At 36.6% G+C, this 19,393-nt stretch overlaps 1 protein-coding gene across 1 annotated transcript; it reads left to right on the forward strand.

Moving 5' to 3' along the window:
* The first annotated feature begins 422 nt into the window (after positions 1–422).
* Positions 423–1,484, forward strand: LOC141649224 (uncharacterized). The gene has a single exon (XM_074457918.1). The coding sequence runs from the start codon at positions 423–425 to the stop codon at positions 1,482–1,484; it is 1,062 nt and encodes a 353-aa protein (XP_074314019.1).
* The last annotated feature ends 17,909 nt before the right edge of the window (positions 1,485–19,393 follow it).

The raw sequence follows: 19,393 nt of genomic DNA on the forward strand, positions 1-19,393 counted from the left end.
TCCTATTCCTGTAGTTCAGGTGGTTACTCCTGAAACTCCAGTAATCACCCCTGCTGTAGGTGTGGGACGTTCTGGTACTGAAGTAAATGCAGGTGAGGGGGGTCCTTCTTTCCCAAGAAGATTCATCAGCAAGATGCTTAGGCATGATAATGGGGAACCTAGGATTTTTACTCCTAGGGGACTGAGCTTTATGGATGCACTTACCCTGTCTCTGCAGAAAGCTAAAAATGAGAGTAGGAAATTGTTAACTCCTGACCTTAACACTGACTATGGATAAGGTGGGGTTCTGGAATGTGCGGGGTCTGAATAGCTATAATAAACAGAAAGAAATAAGGTGGTTCCTTCACCAGAATAATATTAGGCTATTTGGATTATTAGAAACCAAAATAAAAGGTAGTAGTTGGCTTAGTGCCAGGAATAATATGTGTGAAGACTGGTCTATTTGCACCAATAGTAGTTACCATAAAGGGGGACGAGTATGGTTATTGTGGGATCCTCAAATTTTTCAGGTGGATATTCTGGATATTAATGCCCAGTGTATTCATTCAAAAGTTTATGATAAAGTTAGAAAAGTTCAGTTTTGGTTGACTATGGTCTATGGCTTTAACAAACTTCAGGAAAGGGAGTCTCTCTGGACTGCTTTGAGAAGCTATGTTGGTTTGCTTGATGGGTCATGGTTGGTGTGTGGTGATTTTAACAGCATTACTGACACTAATGACAGAATTGGTGGCTCAGAGGTGTCTTGGGCTGAGATGGCCCCTATGAGAAAAATGTTAGCTGACTGTCAATTGCAGGATTTGAAATGTTCAGGGTCATACTATACCTGGAACAATAAACATGAGGATAGGACCAAAGTGTATAGTCGTATTGATAGGGTGTTGATCAATGACAAGTGGTTTCAGCAATTCCCTGAAGCTGTGGCTACTTTTCTTCCTGAAGGCCTTTATGACCATTGCCCTTGTCTTATTAAATTTGTTGAGGAACCTGTTAAGAGGAGGAGTAACTTTAAATACTTTAATATGTGGGCTTTATCTGAGGATTTTGGCAGTACTGTAAGTACTAGTTGGAGTGAGGATGTGTGGGGATCTCCTATGTTTAGAGTTGTGAGGAAGTTAAAGCGACTGAAGTCTGATTTCAAGAGCTTGAATAGAGGACAGTTCAATGACATTGAAAACCTCACTCATGTCACTGAGCTTGCTCTTCAGCATTTCCAACATCAGCTCTCTCAGGACCCTCTGAATGTTACTCTGTGTAGAGCTGAGAAAGAATGTGCTTCTGATCTGAGGAAACTTCTCAAAGCTAGAAATAGTTACTTAGCTCAGAAAGCAAAGGAAAGTTGGATCAAGGATGGGGATGAGAATACTTCTTTTTTCCATTCTAGCATTAAGAAAAGGAGAATGAGGAATAGGGTATATCAGGTCCAGGACATGGAGGGTCAGTTGTGTACTAATCCTGAGGATATACAGGCTGCTTTTGAGAAATAAGCATCTCTTAGGTACTTCCCTGCCTGTTACACCCATTCATAAGAAGGTAGTGCAGAATGGTAAGATTTTGACTGATGCTCACAGGGAGAGCCTCACCAGACCTCTCTCAGATGAGGAAATAAAGACTGCAATGTTTTCCATTCCTGGAGACAAAGCCCCTGGACCAGATGGGTTTAGTAGCCAGTTCTTTAAGGATGCATGGCATATTGTGGGGAAGGATGTTTGTTCTGCTATAAGGAATGCTTTCCAGTCTGGGAAGGTGTTGAAAGAAGTTAATAACACCATCCTCACTCTTATTCCAAAAACTGAGCTGCCTGATAGTGTACTGCAATTCAGGCCCATTGCCTGTTGCAATACACTGTATAAATGTTTGACTAAAATCATATGCAACAGATTGAGCTCAATTTTGCCTGAGATAATTAACCCTTCCCAGGGAGCTTTTGTTAAGAATAGAGACATAGCTGGTAATATTCTTATATGTCAAGATCTTATTAAGTTGTACAAGAGGAAAGTATGCTCTCCCAGAATTATGATGAAGATTGATTTGCCAAAAGCATACGATTCCATTGAGTGGAGTTTTTTGCAGGAAATGTTAAGTGCATTAAATTTCCCTCCTTGTAGTATTGCTCTCATAATGGAGTGTGTTTCTTCTCCTTCCTATTCATTGGCTCTGAATGGGGAAGTGTTTGGTTTTTTCCAAGGTCAAAGAGGGTTAAGGCAGGGGGATCCTCTCTCCCCCTTACTTTTTACCATTTGTCTTGAATATCTTAGTAGACTCTTGGGGATGCTGGACAGGTGCAAGAGTTTTAAATATCATCCATTATGTGCAAAAATGAAGCTCAATCACTTGTGCTTTGCTGACGATTTGCTTATATTTAGCAGAGGTGATTTGCAGTCTGTCAAGCTCTTGCTCAGGGCTTTTGAGATCTTCTCATCTTCCTCTGGTTTAAAGATGAATAATGGCAAGTCAAGTTTTTACAGTAATGGGGTGAGTGAGGCAATTGTCCAAGGCATTGTGGAGGCTTCTGGCATGAGAAAAGGGGGGCTTCCTTTCAAATACCTTGGAGTTAAAATTGTTCCAAAAAGATTGGGGATAATTGATTGTCAGTGTTTGGTGGATAGGGTCACTGAGAGGATAACCAGGCTAGGGGCTAAGCAACTCTCTTACTCTGGAAGACTCATCCTAATCAAATCAGTTTTGAGTACTCTTCATATGTATTGGGCAAGGATTTTCATTTTGCCAAAGATGGTGATATCTAATATTGAGGCAATTTGCAGATCTTTCTTATGGCATGGCCAGAATGCCAAGGAGTCTCCTGCATTAGTCTCTTGGAAGTCTATTTGTCAGCCTAAGAGGAAAGGGGGCTTGGGATTGAAGAATTTGCATCTCTGGAATGTAGCAGTACTGGGGAAATATGTATGGTGGGTTGAATTGAAGACTGACCATCTCTGGGTGAAGTGGGTTCACACTGTACACATAAAAACTGCTCAGTGGCGTGATTATGTACCTACTGTCAACACTAGTTGGGCTTGGAGACGCATTTGTCAGGTAAAAAATCAACTGCATTCTTGGATTTTTTATGAGACTTGGAGAAATAGTGGGGATGATTACTCTGTAAAGCTGGGCTATAGTTGGCTGGTTGCAGAGGCAGATGAGGTAGCTTGGTATCCTTGGGTCAACAACAGGGTGATGCTGCCTAAATATCAGTTTTTTATCTGGTTGGCAGCTCAGAATCGTTTGATGACTCAGGACAGGCTGGTACGAATGAGCATTATTCAGAGCAATAGATGCTTTTTATGTGAGGATGATGAGGAAGACCTTAATCATCTCTTTTTCAGATGTCCTTTTAGCAGACATTGTCTTAGATTGCTGGAAGATTGGTTGCAGGTGTGCATTCCCTGTCACAATGTCATTGATTGGTGGTTAACTGTCAGAGATAGGTCTCTTTTAAAGAAGCAAATCGTGGCTGCTACTTTGGCTCAGCTGATGTACTTGATCTGGAAAGCTAGAAATTGTTGTAGATTGGAGTCTGTAATCCCTCTCCCTGTTGGAATTATAAAACAGGTGAAGGAGACATTGAGCATGAAAATGAGAGTTAGTAAAAACATTGTCAGTCATAGAAGTACTGAAGAGTGGTTAAATAGGCTTGGATTGAGTTGTCAGTAGCTAGTGTTCTATAGCTAGCACAAAAGTTGTATGTTTGGAGATCTTAATATATATACTTACCTTTCCCAAAAAAAATTTGTAAGAAAAATTGACCCAAAAATTATTTGGTTTCTCTCCCAAAACCGGTTGAAAGAGAGGAAGAATAGAGGAAATTTTATCTTTCTAAAACTCTTGTTTTAGATGGATGAATAATCAATAATACACTAACTACATTTTAGTGTATAAAGGGTAAAATAAGAGGAAAAACCAAAGTGGTTTTTCCTCTCCAAAAACCGGGTGGAAGAGGTGGTTGGAGGGAGCCAATGCATGCTCTAGTTTCTCTTCACAATGAACAATAGGTTTTGCATGGCTAGTGTTTAGGTAATCATCATGTTCTCCACTAATATAATCAACACAATATTAGCCTAATTCTCCTCTTATTTTCGGCACATATAGATAATATGGACTCCATATTATCTTTGTCAAAATGTCAAATTGTCTTATGTCACATGTCATATGTTGCATAAATTTTTTGTGTATTTTTAACATATTAAAAATCAACGTATTAATAAAAATACGTCATATACAAAAAATTGACCTAGTAATTCATAATTACTTGTACCAAAAAGTTTTACCAATTATAAATCACAACAAATTGTATTTATAATAATTTCATTCTAATTCAATTGTTTCCTTAAACAATAATTTCATCTGAGTAATGATACAATTCGATTACTCAGACCGTATCTTATTTAATCAAATTTCAATGAGATACGTAAATATTACTTCCAAAATCGTCCGTCAATTTTAAATAAATTAATTTACTCGTAACGTTATACGATCAATTAATTGATCAATTAAGAGTGTTGCCCTTTAGGTATGACCTAGGGGATCAACTGATCACCACCGTCGCACGACAGTAATGTCAAACTCTAGTCAGCCAATCATTACCGATATGTGTGGACCAGTTGACAGTAAAATATTACTTTCCAATTGTATTCTTTATAATGAGACTTAAACATGTGATCATCATGATCAACAGTCGTGATCGCATTATTGTCGGAGGACACATATTCCAACACTATATTTAACTTTTTGCAAATTTAATACGGCATGACTCTAACACTAGCCCCTAAATCACAAAGGGCTTTATCAATAACTACACTATCAATATGACAAGGAATAAAAAAACTCCCTAGATCCTTAAGCTTTGGTGGTGAGTTAGCTTGTAATGCGGCGTGACATTCATGAGTGAATGCTACTCTCTCGACTTCATCAAAAGACCTCTTGTTTGATAAGATCTCTCTCAAAAATTTAGCATACGCCGGCACTTGAGTTACCAATTCTGTAAATGGTACCGTCACTTGAAGCTTCTTCACTACCTCCATGAATCTCCCAAACTGTTGTTCAAGTTTGGATTTCTGCAATCTTTGTGGAAAAGGTAGTTGAATTTTGATTTGCTCGGCTTCTTTTGCATTAGGAGACGGGTTGGAAATATTATCGTCAGTTACAGGAGTGCCTCGATCGAGCCCAGTAGTCACTCGATCAAGGAACCTACATTATTCCAATGCCGTAGCTGAAACAGGCAAAAAATCATCAACAGGGGGGGTGCCTCGATCGAGCCTGAGGTATACTCAATCGAGCACTTTGGTTCCTCGATCGATCCTCGTCCTACTCGATCGAGTCACCACGTCAGTCACCTCTTTTTCGTCTTTGTGCTTATCCCGTGTTTGGTCCTTTCAAGTTTCTTTCTCGTAATCGCTCAGCTCGAGATTTCCCAATCCCTTAGGATGTATATAGAGAACCTCATCTTCAGTAATGGGCATGTCCGGACCTTGATAAGAAGTACCGCTCCTCAAATAAATAGCATTAACTTGCTCATGAGCTTGTTTACCTTGAGGAGGAAGATCGAACTGTTTTGATGGATTTTGAGCCGCCATTTGAACAACTTGAGTATCCAACATCTTATTGTGAGCCATGAGTTCAGAGATTTGAGCCGTTTGCTTTTGTTGCATCATCAAAGTTTGATGTAAGAGAGCTTTTAACTCCGACACCTCATTACTTGGAGCTTGAGAAGGAGGTTGCATTTGTTGAAAACCTCCTTGATTTGGCCTTTGATAACCTCCTTGTGGTTGATTACCACGATTTGGAGAAATAATATAAGGATTTTGTGGAGGAGCTTGAGCATAGGCATTTAGACTCCTTTCAGGGAAGAAGTTAGAATATGGCGTACCTTGCTTGAAAGACTGGAAGGCATGAACTTGCTCAATGGTACTCATATATTTGGCCGCAGTGTGGCCATCTATCCCAAATCTCTCGCATGACACTTCCTGTTGAACCATGTGAACCATCTCTTGCTTACCCAGAGACTGGGTAGTCTTCAATTCGGCTATTTGAGCCGTTAGAGCCTCCAATTGCGATGCAATAGCATTATCTGACCCACTTCCTCTCTTACTTCTTACCATGCTCAGCTGTGTGAGTAGCTATCTGATCTATCAACTTATAAGCATTACCATCATTAGTATTATCTTGGAATCTCCCATTAGCAGCTGAATCAAGCAAGGCTCTATGGTCATCATACAACCCGTTGTAAAACTGGTTGCAAAGGAACCAACCTTCAAAACCATGGTGGGGGACGGACCGAACTAGTCTTTTGAAATGAATCCAAGCTTCATTAAAATCGTCAGTGGGACCTTGCTTAAAACTTGTAATCTGACTTCTTAATGCATAAGTTTTCTGTGGTGGAAAATACCTCTTGTAGAATGCAAAAGATAATGAAGTCCAGTTGGTAATTGCGTCGGTCTCCATATCCTAGTCCCTTAACCACTCAGCTGCATCATCTCTCAAAGAGAAAGGAAAGAGAGTTTGTTTCACCTGATCTTGAGTCACCCCAGCTGTTAAAGGAATGGAACAACAGTATGTAACAAATTTTTCCATGTGCTTTGCGGGGTCCTCTCCAGCTTTTCCTCCAAATAAATTCCTCTCGACTAGGCTTATGTATGAAGGCTTGATCTCAAAAGTTTCCTTATCAGCGGTAGGGAGCTTAAAGCCTTTACTAATAGAAGCAACCGTGGGCTCGGAATGACTTGCCAATGTTGGCATCTTTGATGTCGTAGAATCAACCGGTGCAGAAATAATTGTATTCTCTTCTAAGGATGAATCTTATGCAAAAGTATACCGCTCGTAGTCAAGTGTACTCAAGTCTTCCACCTGACTTACTTCTCTTTGAATTTTTTGTCTGTAGCGAAAAGTATTTTCTGGCTCGGGATCAAAAGGTATAATCTCTAACCTGTTAGACTTGGGCATACACGAAAACAACAGGAAAAGATAAAACGGTCTGAAGGAACTGAAGTTTCCTGAAACAAAAGTCAAACTAAATTAAAAACAAACAGAAAATTGTTGCCTCCCCGCCAACGGCGCCAAATTTGATAAGGCTAAAGTCGTATCACCTATATCAAAGTAAACCTAAACTATTACTAACAAAATAGCTAGCGGTAAGTCAGGGTCGAATCCACAGGGAGGCTAGTTAGTTTATCTAGTTTGTTTATATTTGAGTTTGTCTTAAAGTAACAATTATGGGGGTTTTGAATGTTTTCTAACAATTATTAGCAAATAGAGTGAAGGTTGTAAACAATAATATTAAAGAGTATAGGGATCGGGTTCACTAGGCAGTTATCTAAGGGTAAGGTTTAATTCATTGATTGAGCAATTTATATTGTTGAAAGTCATATGATCGGTCGATTCTAATATGTCTTTTAGATTTAACTTAACATGCAATCGCTATTATTAAGTCAGTCGAATTCAATTATCGTGGCCTATAATAGTCTTAACCCGATCGGTGAAAATCCTAGTTTATGCAAGACTAATTAATCAATTCTGATCAGTAATCAACTAATTAGAAGTAGAACAATAGTTGAACAACAATAGAAAGCAACTTAACAATCAATTCATTAATAACCCCTCTTCTAACAAACTAAATCCCCTTTCACCCTAGATAATAGATTTAGCTACTCATATTAATAACAATAACAACAATAACATTATAAGAAAGCATGATTAAAAGCATGAATGATGAACAAGTAATTGAAATAGTAATTCTTCAATAAAGATTAGAACAATACCGTAAAGCAGCAATGTTTAGATCCGGAAGGAAGAACAATAAATAAACTAAACTAAGAATATTTGAGAGAGTTTTTGAGGAATTCTAATAAACCTATGAAAAAGCAAGCGTAAATAAACTTAGTGTAAGTTTTAGGTATTTATCGTAAATCATAACCGACTTAAGGAAATTTGCGGAAAATACTGGAAAATAGTGGTTCCTCGATCGAGCCTATGTGCACTCGATCGAGGCACCAATTCTTAGATACGCCAACTCTCGACATTGCATATTATAATTGACAAAATGGTTCCTTGATCAATCCTAGCTTCACTCGATCGAGTATGGAGGTTCCTCGATCGAGCCTCATTGTACTCGATCGAGGCATCACTTGCTTCTTGCTCTTTTCTTCGTGTTTTCATCTTGACTTCTCTTCCTTCAGTCTCATTGATTCCCGTGCCATGCTTCGTGTATTCCTTCATGCCTACTCCGCGATGCCCATTTCATTCCTTTGCTCCTCTAATGCATCATTCCTGCATTAAACCTCAAAAAGCGGAAGTATCAACGTTCTAACATAAAAGGCATGTAAATGATATAAACTAGCACGAAAACCTTATCAAAAGCAATTAAGGGAAGGCATAAATATGTATATAACTATGACTCATCAAATTCCCCTAAACCATCTCTTTGCTTGTCCTCAAGCAAAGCAACACACAATACAAAAGGCAATCATACAAATGGCGAAATAAACAACTCAGAGCTAATGTTGATGCACATACAAATCCCAAGCTAGCCATATGTGTAACAAAGCAATGACCAAAGTGTACCAACAAAACAATTTCAAAGGCACGGGTAATGGAAAACTCAGCTCAAGTCTCAAGTCACCATACTATAGACGAATGGTAAATATCTTTCAATCTTGCAAGACAAATTAGTCAGATTCTCGCGGATTTCACTCATGCACTCATAAGTATATGTAAGGGTGAGTTATATGTGAAGATAGAAAGAAGTAGAAACACTCACTCGACTTATGAAACATGCATGCAATCTGATGTGATAGAGATTTCCCCAACTAATATACAATCACCATATGTAGACAAAAGTACATGTATCAAGGATAATAAGGGTGGCAAATGGTTCAAAGGTATAAAAATGGTTTGTGCCAAAGCACGTTATGGATATGTGGAGCTAAGACGGTAGTCACAGCGCTAACCAAAACTAAAACCAAATCATAAAATAACAAATGAACCCAATTTAGAGGAATGATCTCAACTTTGAAACACATGAGAGATAACAAACTACTCTCGAAATATGCATTAGACTCTAACGACCATCCTTTCGATCCTTGACAAAACCAAATGAAGCAATCATTTTTTTCTTTTCTTTTCTTTTCCTTTTCAATTCTTTTTCTTTTCCTTTTTTTTTCATTCTTTTTCATTCTTTTTCATTCTTTTTCTTTTTTTCGGCTTTTTCTTTCTTTTTCTTTTGTTTTTTCTTTTTTCTTTTGCTTCAAATTTTTATTTTTCCAACACAAGGATACAACACAATTTCTAAATGATTCCACTACACCCACAATTGACAATAATAGTACCAATCCCAACCATAGTAGTAAAATAGACATGATAAACAAGCAACTGCGACTGTCCCGAAAATGTAGGCAAATTCTTGGATTGTAGCTCATATGATGTAATTTAAAGATTGGCTACAAGGGTTCAAACGGGCTAACAAAGGATAATGTAAGGCTTATTTAAACGGTAAGAGCCGCCTATCCACATGTACTTAGTCAAATGAAAGCAATAAAAGTATCAGGAAATCAATGTCACACTTATGCAGTTTGATATTACATATTCCACAAGGAGAAACTACACTCAAGCCTAATTGACAAATGAGACCAGTTTATTAATGTTCCTGGCCTACACACAAGCATAAGTAGCACCAATAAATAGTCCAAGCAAAGAATATAAGAAACGACGAATAGAGTCTTGGCTCATCAAACTCAAAATCTAATATAAAATAAGAGCAATGTTCATAGCTTTTCATGTCATCTTCACTTGGTAGGAGATAGGGCACTTCATCCGTCATAGGGGCTTCATCAAGGACTCTGACTGGCTCCTCTTTGAATATTTCTTTCTCTAAAGCATCCAACTCAGCTTCTATGTCAACACTCTCTTTACAGCTGTAAACCACCTCAGGAGGAGGTTCATCTCCATAAATCAGCTTCTCTATTTCATCCACTTCCTTGCCCCATGGATAGGATGCAGCAGCAGTGGCGTCAGGTGGATTCCTGTCAAAACAAAAAGCAAGACAATCACAAAAGTAGGATCAAGAGCATTAATCATATGATAAGAAGCTTTTAAATCAGGAGGACGTTTTAAAGCATTATCAAGAACAAATCTAATAGTGTCATCCCTAACTATCAGTGTCAGACTACCATCCCTAACATCTATGAGTGATATTGCAGTGTGAAGGAATGGTCTACCAAGAATGATGGGTACTTGAGAGTCCTCAGCCATATCTATAACAATAAAGTCAACTGAATGAAATACTTCCCTACTCTGACTGGCACATCCTTTAAGACACCTAAAGGCTTCTTTAAAGATCTATCGGCCATTTGTTATGTCATATTAGTGTATATACCGCACTTCTACTCCTCGCGCCAACCACCCAGTGATGATTGGGCCGCATGTTTGGTACGCGAAACGATTTTATGACAGTTCGTAAGTTCATCATCAAGTGATAGCTCAAATACTCGAGTCAACCCCTTGGTCATCATCTACATGCCGATACGGTCGTGTTGACAGTAATTTGAGTTCATTTGTAGTCCGGGTAAAAAACCACTTCATTTTTTTAAAAACCGTTTAAATGCCGAGTCGGAATATTCCGGAAGGTTCTAGAATTCTCTGGATAGTTATTCCTAAATTAAATCAATATATCTTAAGGAAATATCTTTCCGCATAATGTGTTTTCACGGAATAAGGAAGTGCATATCTACCGAAATTCCATAAAAAACGCGGAAGTCTTTCTTGCTGAGGAGGAAACCTCTGGGGAAAGGACGCAGCAGGTGCTGCGCCTCTTCCAAGGGTCGCAGTGGCAATGCTTTAATCGTCCTAAATCCCGAGTAATTCAATACTTGCGGGTTTTCGCCTTTCTACTTCAAATCGATTCTTCGGGGTTTCGACTTATTCATGTAAGGTTCTGAAAGTCCTAATTTGATACCTAAGTTTTATTTGTTCAATTTCGTCTTAATCTAATATCAAGGTTCGTTCTTTTTTGTATTTCCGACACGAGTTCATCATAATCCTGTAATCCGCTGTAATTTCTCGTTTTTAATTCATTTTATGACTTGCCCTGATGCATATAATAAATTAGAACACTTCAACTTGAGTCTAATATCAATAATCAATCTTAAATCTACCAACGAACGATAAAATTGTTGCGGTTCTGACTTCACAGCTAGAGCCTAGCTCTAGAACAGACGCAGGAAGTGCCGCGCCTCTTCCAAAAAACGCATCAGATGCTGCGCTTGTTCTGGGCTGGTCTCTGTCCATGAACTCTTTCTCGCTTTAACGTAGCTCCTAATTACGGTTTAAATCAACTATTATTCGTATTATCACCTCTAATCTGTCCTATTTTCATATTTCAATTCTATTTTTATTTTCCTTTTATTTTCTTCTACGAAATCCTGTCTTTGAGCGTGCTTTTGACGTAGATCAGATAAAGCCTTGTAATGTTTTATAATTTTAATTATTATTGTAATTCATTAATTATTTTTTATTTATGTATGATTTAATTGTATGGCATTCACATGTAATGAATCTAACTTTCAACTTCAACCAAATTGTTTGTTAAATACGTGTTAACCGACATAGTCTAATCTCACATGCTAGGATTAACCTACTCTCTGTTGCATTACATGCATTACATCGACAACATATCAAACATGAATAACTTCTCTAATCACTAGTACAGGCCGCTATCAAGGCGGGCCGGATTAGGTGTTCGATTAAAGACCTTCCTAATACGTACCATCACCCCTTACTCCAATTATCTTTGGACATCCGTGTCCATTGGCATCTCGAGAGTCATTCTAGACATGGAATGCTAACGGTAATGAATTTCTTAGTGTTCATGTCACTACTTTGTGTCTTGACATGGCACAAGGTATTCGAACGGTTTCAAATTTTTTCCACAATAAATTGGTGGCGACTCCACAAATGCAGGCTTATTCAACCTTTCACCGGTTTCAATGCCTCACCAATCGGTAACGGCTCATGACGTTCTTTGGCAAACCAAGGTTCCGTGGGAGAAGTGCCGCAGCCTCGAAAACAAACGCGCAGGTGCGCGCGGCGCGGGTGGCCCATGTCCACAGTTTGGCAACTCCACTGGGGATGATACACTTACGTGTTACCCAGGGTGAAACATGAACAAGGTTAGGGAATAGTTTATACGAGACAGTTGTCGATTTTCATTACTCGACCTTCTTAGGTCGTTTCATTCGGCCTTCCTAGGCTTAACCCAACCCATTCGACCAATCGTCCCGTCTGGACAGTCCAAATTCTTATCTGGGCCTAAAGATGGATAACGATTGACGTCAACCTTACCACAATGCTTACTCATGTTTATATCAAGAGCTTTCACTACTCGAGGAAATGGACTAGGAACCAATCTTATTAACCTAATTATGAAAGCTTAAATAGGAAAACAAAAGTCTATCACGAAATTAAGCCCAACACGGGTTAATTAATCCCGCGTAACATCAAAACCACTCGATCGAGTAACTTTATATCACTCGATCGAGTAAAATTAAGCTCAAACCACTCGATCGAGTATAAAATCTACTCGATCGAGTAAACCCTAAAATACAACTACTCGATCGAGTAGAAAAAGGAGTCGATCGAGTAAAATTGTACTCGATCGAGTACTTTCCAGCGCACACTTCCTGCTTCGCGCATTGAACTTTAAACGGCTGGCATTTCTTCGTTACTTGGGCAAACAGGGCGATTCTGGTGTCGTTGGAAAGCTAAGAGGACGGGCTTTCATCTCCAATTGTAGTCACATGAAAATCAATTGTATAACTCGAGATATACCTCTTCAAAGTAGGCATTAGCAATTTGAAGTTCTTCCTTTGCTCGCCTAGCTAACTTACTTCTTTGCGCATCTCAAAATAGTAATCTTAAGGCTCCGACTCAACTCATCTCCTAATGCATGAATAAGGACATGTTTTAGGCTCAATTATGCTCCTTTCCGGTTCATACCTGTAAATAATACAAGAGAAACCAAAGTAGACAATTCGGGGGACATTTGTAGCTGAACACTACACAAAATGCATTGAAATACGTGCAAATAAAGTACAAAATACCTATATAAAATGCACACATCAAGAATATTAAAAATTATCAATATAATTTTTATGAATGAATAATAAAAATGAGAAGAGAAAAATTCTTCTCTTTTTGCATGGGTAGCCGGGTAGACAAGAGGGAAGAGTGCCCAATACTTTTCCAATTTTCTCTTCTCAAGAGACTAGGCATGCAAGCCTATGATTTGTAGGTCATTATTATGCCTTCCACTAATTTAAAAGAACAAAACACAATTTATTCCCTACACTACCATCTACACCGCACACTAAGCTTAATATGGTCCATTTTATGTTTGTCAATCGTCAATTTGTACAATATGAAATATTTGGCATGTTACTAGACATGTTGTTTTAATAATGCATTTTTAACTTATTAAAAATCATTATATAAACAAAATAAATCACATACAAAAATTAACTAGTAATTCACAATTACAATTACTTAAAATGGGTCATAGAATTATAAATCACAACTTCTTGTATTCATAATAAACCATTCATTCTTATTTTTAATTGTTTCATAAACAATAAATAAACCTTAAGTAATAAAACACTTTAATTACTTAGTACGAATCTTATTTAATCAAATTACAATAAGATACGTAATTTTACTCACAAAATTATTTGTCAATTTTAAGGAATTAATTAACTTGTATCAATCATACAATTAATTAATTAATCAATTAAGAATGTTTCCATAGAGGTATGACCTTAAGGGATCAATTGATCACCACCGTCACACGACAGTAATGTCAAACTCTAGTCAGCCAATCATTACCGATTAATATGGATCAGTTGACAATAAAATATTACTTTCCCTTTAGTATTCTTAATATGAGATTTAAACATGTGATTGCATTATTGTCGAGGACACACATTCCAACAATCTCCCACTTGTCCGCGACAAGTGTGCGTCACCAATTCTCTTGTCCTATTACTATCTCCCACTCAATGCAAGGAGTCTTGCAGGTCGTACATGCATTTGATCATATTAAGAGTGCTTTCCTCGATCTGTAGAATAACTGTCTGACCGGAATTATCTACCATAGATACCTTCCGAGCGTGGCCAGGCATTTCCAGTTCATTACTCCTCGAGTGGCCTTGAGATATAAGATAACCCTGACGGGGATGGACAATTCCTATCGCACTCTTCCCTTCGAATAGCCACAGCTCATCATGAGCCAAAACATGCCCATGTGACCCCAATTATGAAGGTCGTAGAACATAAATCAAAGTCACTCTGAAACTGTGCCATCTTAGGCGATTAGTCTTTAGTCAAAGAATCGACTCATAAGAATACCATAGTAGCTCTCGCCACGAGCAGGCTATAAAAATTTCCAGAACTCTATAAGCGGTCATAAGCTCGATACAGTGTCCCTCACATTAGTTATCGATTTCATGCAGACAACAGTTCTTAGGTTTAGTAAATAGGCATGACTCTATCATGGTAATTCTATATTCATCGACATGAATAACCTACTTACCTTTTTGATATCATTAAGATGAAGGATCATTATCAACATAAGATGCCTATCTAAGTGCCAATCCCACATCCCATGTTATAATAGATTTGCATAATGTCTAATTTCATCCAGAATTGAACACCTAAATACTTCTTTATGAAAGACAATATATGCACGTCATTCTCAATGAGTAATAAGTTATATAATTCATGAAGGATGACCGCTCCCACTAAACTTCATGTCTAAACATGACTGTTACTGACTCCCACTCAATTCCACATGTTTCGTTTTTGACAACTCATCCGAAACATTTCATGAATTGAAATAATCATTTCTTTTCTAAGTATTTAGTTAAAACCATATATGTCATTCACATATCCCTTTCAAAATACCCATTTGGAAAGAGGTTTTAATATCTAACTTATTCATTTTCACAATGAAGTATAGCAATGTTTTTAGCATAGTTACCAATTAACATAACTTTTGTAGACATCGACATGCCTCTCTATGCAAATTTTAATCATAAATTTCTATTTACTTTGGATTGGTCTCAACAATCCCAAATAAATCCATTTACTTGCAAAGATACCATTTTGGTTTCTTAAGGCTCTTAAGTAAAATGTCGAATTTTAAAATCTCTAGGTATCCACTTCATTGATCAAAATCAAATTTTACAAGAACATTTTCTTTTGTCTTTTGATAAGTCTCAAGTTATCATAAGAATGCTTCCTTTTGGTCTCCTCATGTTAAGAGTCTTACCTAAGAACGTCTTTTTTTGGTTTTCTCACGTAGATCCTATACCTAAGAACATCTTCTTTTGGTCACCTCACGTAGATCCCATCTAGTCAAGATTTGTGGCTAAATTCACTCCTACTCTATCTTTAGAAAAATACTTGTATTTTCTTCAAAGATAGTTTATTAAGCCACAAAAAACTTTGTACTTATGTTAGTAAAGGAGGAAAATATTACACATGATAACTTTTAGTGACCTTTTTGAGACATATTGTAAATAGATTTTAGTTCCCTAATATGCGAGTTCAATAGCCAACATAACTTTATAATTGATCTTACATAAGTAAGTTGTTACTTTTAGTAACAATGGCATAAGGAGAATCGAATTCATAGCTTATGGACATATAATGACTCAATCATTATAGTTGTCTATTTGATCAATTTAAGTTGATAATCTCATGTTTCTCAATGTAAGTAGTGTATGATGACAAATTTTAGAACAAACGATACGATACAGTAAGTGACTTGGGTTGCAAACCAAGTCACCAATATCTAAAACACAACCATTGTTTAAGGAAACAACCAAATTTCCAAGTCCAACGAGGAAATTAAAATAGTTCTAAAATTTCAAAATACAACACGAAAATAAAGCCAAAACAAAATAAAGCCAAGTTTCTATCGATCTAGCACCATGGGCGGCTCCATCTAGCTTCCCTCAAGATCTTATAGGCTTGTTTTTCTTTGCCCTTGTCCTTGCTTGGATGCCCTAATTACAATAAAAAGGGGTAATCATCACAACTTGTATCAAAATACCAAAGTTGAGATCGAAACATAAAAGATAGGGATAGTTATTTACCTACTGGAACAATCTTTCTAGCTTTGATATCAACAAGATATTTTGGACAATTCCTTTTCCAATGTCCAACACCATTACAATAGTGGCATTTGTCCCCGGACGGGGCACCCTTCTTGGGCTTAGAGGAGCTAGCTTCACAAGCCTTTCCTTTGTTCTTGTAGGGAGTTTGCTTCTTTCCCTTATTGCCACCTTTATTAAAATTCCCTTTGCTCTTATGATTAATGTTGAGCACATCCTTGGTGGTGCTTACACTTAGCCCCCATGTCCCTCTCGTCTTGCACAAGCATTTTGTGCAATTCATCGAGAGAAACATTCAAGTTTTGCATATTAAAATTCACCTTGAATTGAACATATGCCTAAACCTTGTTTAAGGAATGAAGAATTCGGTCAATGACGAGTTCCTCGGGAATCTCTACCTTTTGCAATTTTAGAGTCTCAACATGCTCCATCAACTTTCGCACATGAGGACTAACTTTTTGGCCCTCCTTAATGTTGAGGTCGAAGAATGCGGATGCCGCTTCATATTGAATGATCCTAGGAGCTTGTGAAAACATGGTCACAAGCTTCGTATAGATCTCATAGAAGGTGCTAATCTCTATAGCACTCCTTTGGAGTTCGGCCTCCATAGAGAAGATCAACACATTTTTGATCGCGGCCGACTCCTTTTGGTAAGTCTCATAGGCTTGCCTAGTGGCGGGGGTAGACCTTGCGTTAGGTGCGGCGGGAGAGGCATCGGTAAGGTAACGAAGCTTGTCGTCACCCTCCGTGGACAATCAAAGTTGTGCGTCCCAATCGGCGAAATTGGACCCATTCTTTTCTAATTTACAACGATCCATGGAGGATCGGAGCCAATAGACATTGGTGAGAGTGTTCGAGCTAGTGTTGGTGGATGAATTTGGAGTTTCCATTGCAAATGAGAAAACAATTTTGACTACAAAATAAGAAGTGAAGGAATTAATAAACATTTATCGTTTTAATAATACTTGTAAACATTTTAAACAAGTTTTAAGCATTTATATAGTGATCTCTACCAAACTATTATAAATGATCTCGAGATCCAAATTCATATCAACTCGGGCACGGTGAGCCGATTCATCCCTAATCAATATAATTCGGTGGATTAACACTTTAATCGATTCTACTTCTAGAAATCTCTGTCGATAAAATTACTTTAATATTTATCTTAAGCCCGGAACACATGCGACTACGGTCACGAATACTTTCGTTGAGCTCAATCCAAATTTCTATGTAATAACATTTTACTACCCACTTACCCAACGTAACAAGTTTAGCACCCCGGTGAGCCGAGCCTACTTCCTTATGAAATTGGGATTCATGGTTCTACTATTTGGTAAGGCTAATTCTCAATTATTATTTAGTGAGAGGTGTTGTCAATTTATTATCTATCACGTTTTAAGTGAACTAAAGCGGTGAACTACGATAATTATAATTCATACGGTCGATGACTCGATAAAATAATGATATGCATGTGTAGTTAGGGCGATTTGGCTATGCATGCAAACATATAAAAAAATGCAAAGCAAAAAGATAAAATCCTAGTATGGCCTTCCCAAAAAACAAGTAAATCTAGTAAACTATTTACAAATTCAGAAACCAACTCATTTGGTCCCTTGAACTTCATTTGCCACGCACTTCAAGGCAACACCGTCATTATCGGAACGCCTTTCCGAATGACACCGTCTTCAAGAAACTCCGAAATAAATAAATTACATAGGTTTTCTACTTTATACATTATAAAATGAAAAACAAAATAAAATAAAAGTGATACGAGATCACAATAATTACAACCAAATCGATATCCCCATTCATTTCGGGAAATACCAATTAAAACTAAGGCCATACTAAGTACAAATTACATAATTCAAAATTATATAAAATTAAAATATGACAATCATAATAAAAATGCAGCATTAATATATGTAGGAAACATGCCATGTGATGTGGCAAATCGCCCTATTTAAGCTAATATTGTATATTCGGTCCGGTTTTATGGATAATTGTGACAATTAACTTATTAAAATCACACAATATTACATAAATCAAATCTATGTCCAAGTTAATTACCCCAACCTTCTTAGGACTCAAAAATTTAGTCTTCACTAAATATTTGACAATAATTCAACTTGATATTTTATTATTGCTCTTTAAACACTATTATTCATAATAAAAAATAAATAATTCCCAATAAATCATAAAAATTCAAAAATTTCAAAATCATAATTTTGTATATTTTGGAAATTTCTCAACATTCCAAAACTTTAATAAAATTTGCCCTTAGAATATTTTAAATTTATTTCACAAACAAATCGTTTAATACATAATTTTAACCATTTAATTCCAAATTAAACATAAAATTATGTAATAAATCAAAATTAAAATTTTGAATATTCTATATAAATTTCTAGAACCTAGAAATTACAAATTTTTAAGTCCAAAAATCGAATTTATAATTATGACTATTTAAAGTTGCTATTTATTAATTTTACTATATAAAAATCAATAAACATCCAAATCAAACGAAATTTGACATGCAACTTTAGATCTGATGTTTATATCATATATACAACATTGGAAAAAAACATTCATGCCATAAAATTCATTTTAGCTATTTTTTACTAAAATAGTCACTATTTATGTGATTTGTACATCTAAAAATCATAAATCATGCAAATGAAACCATTTCATCTCAAAATTTACATACAGTGTGTAAATATTGCATGTGACAACATACTAAAATTTTATGGGCATAAACGAATTCTAACCATTTTAACCAAAATACCTCTATTTAATCAATTTTTTCATGTAAAAATCATAAAACATGCAATATAAAACCATTTTATACGAAATTTTACATACAATGTGTAAAATATGCATGTGAGGCCGTGTAAAAATTTCATGGTCAGAATCATAGTCTAACTTATTTTAGCATTTTATAAGTCATTTTACTAAATAAAATGTAATAAAAATACTAAAAATAAATTAAAGAGCAATATTTTTACCATAAATCATCAAAATGACCTAAAATCAATTTAGGACCAGAATGTTTAACATGCAAAAATTTCGTGGCCTATATCATCATATATCACAAATTTCTAGTTTTATATGTTAACATTTTAACTCGGAAAAACAATAACCGATTATCCATGCAACAACCATTGCTCTAATACGAATTGTAAGATTCATTAACCTCTTATTAGACACTTCTAATAACTGTAAATATTAGTTTAGTCATAAAC

This window comes from Silene latifolia, chromosome 3, assembly GCF_048544455.1.
Source record: "Silene latifolia isolate original U9 population chromosome 3, ASM4854445v1, whole genome shotgun sequence".
Taxonomy (NCBI): Eukaryota; Viridiplantae; Streptophyta; class Magnoliopsida; order Caryophyllales; family Caryophyllaceae; genus Silene; species Silene latifolia.

Coding starts and splice junctions, on each gene's coding strand:
- LOC141649224 (XM_074457918.1), top strand. CDS start 423: ATGTGTGAAGACTGGTCTATTTGCACCAATAGTAGTTACCATAAAGGG.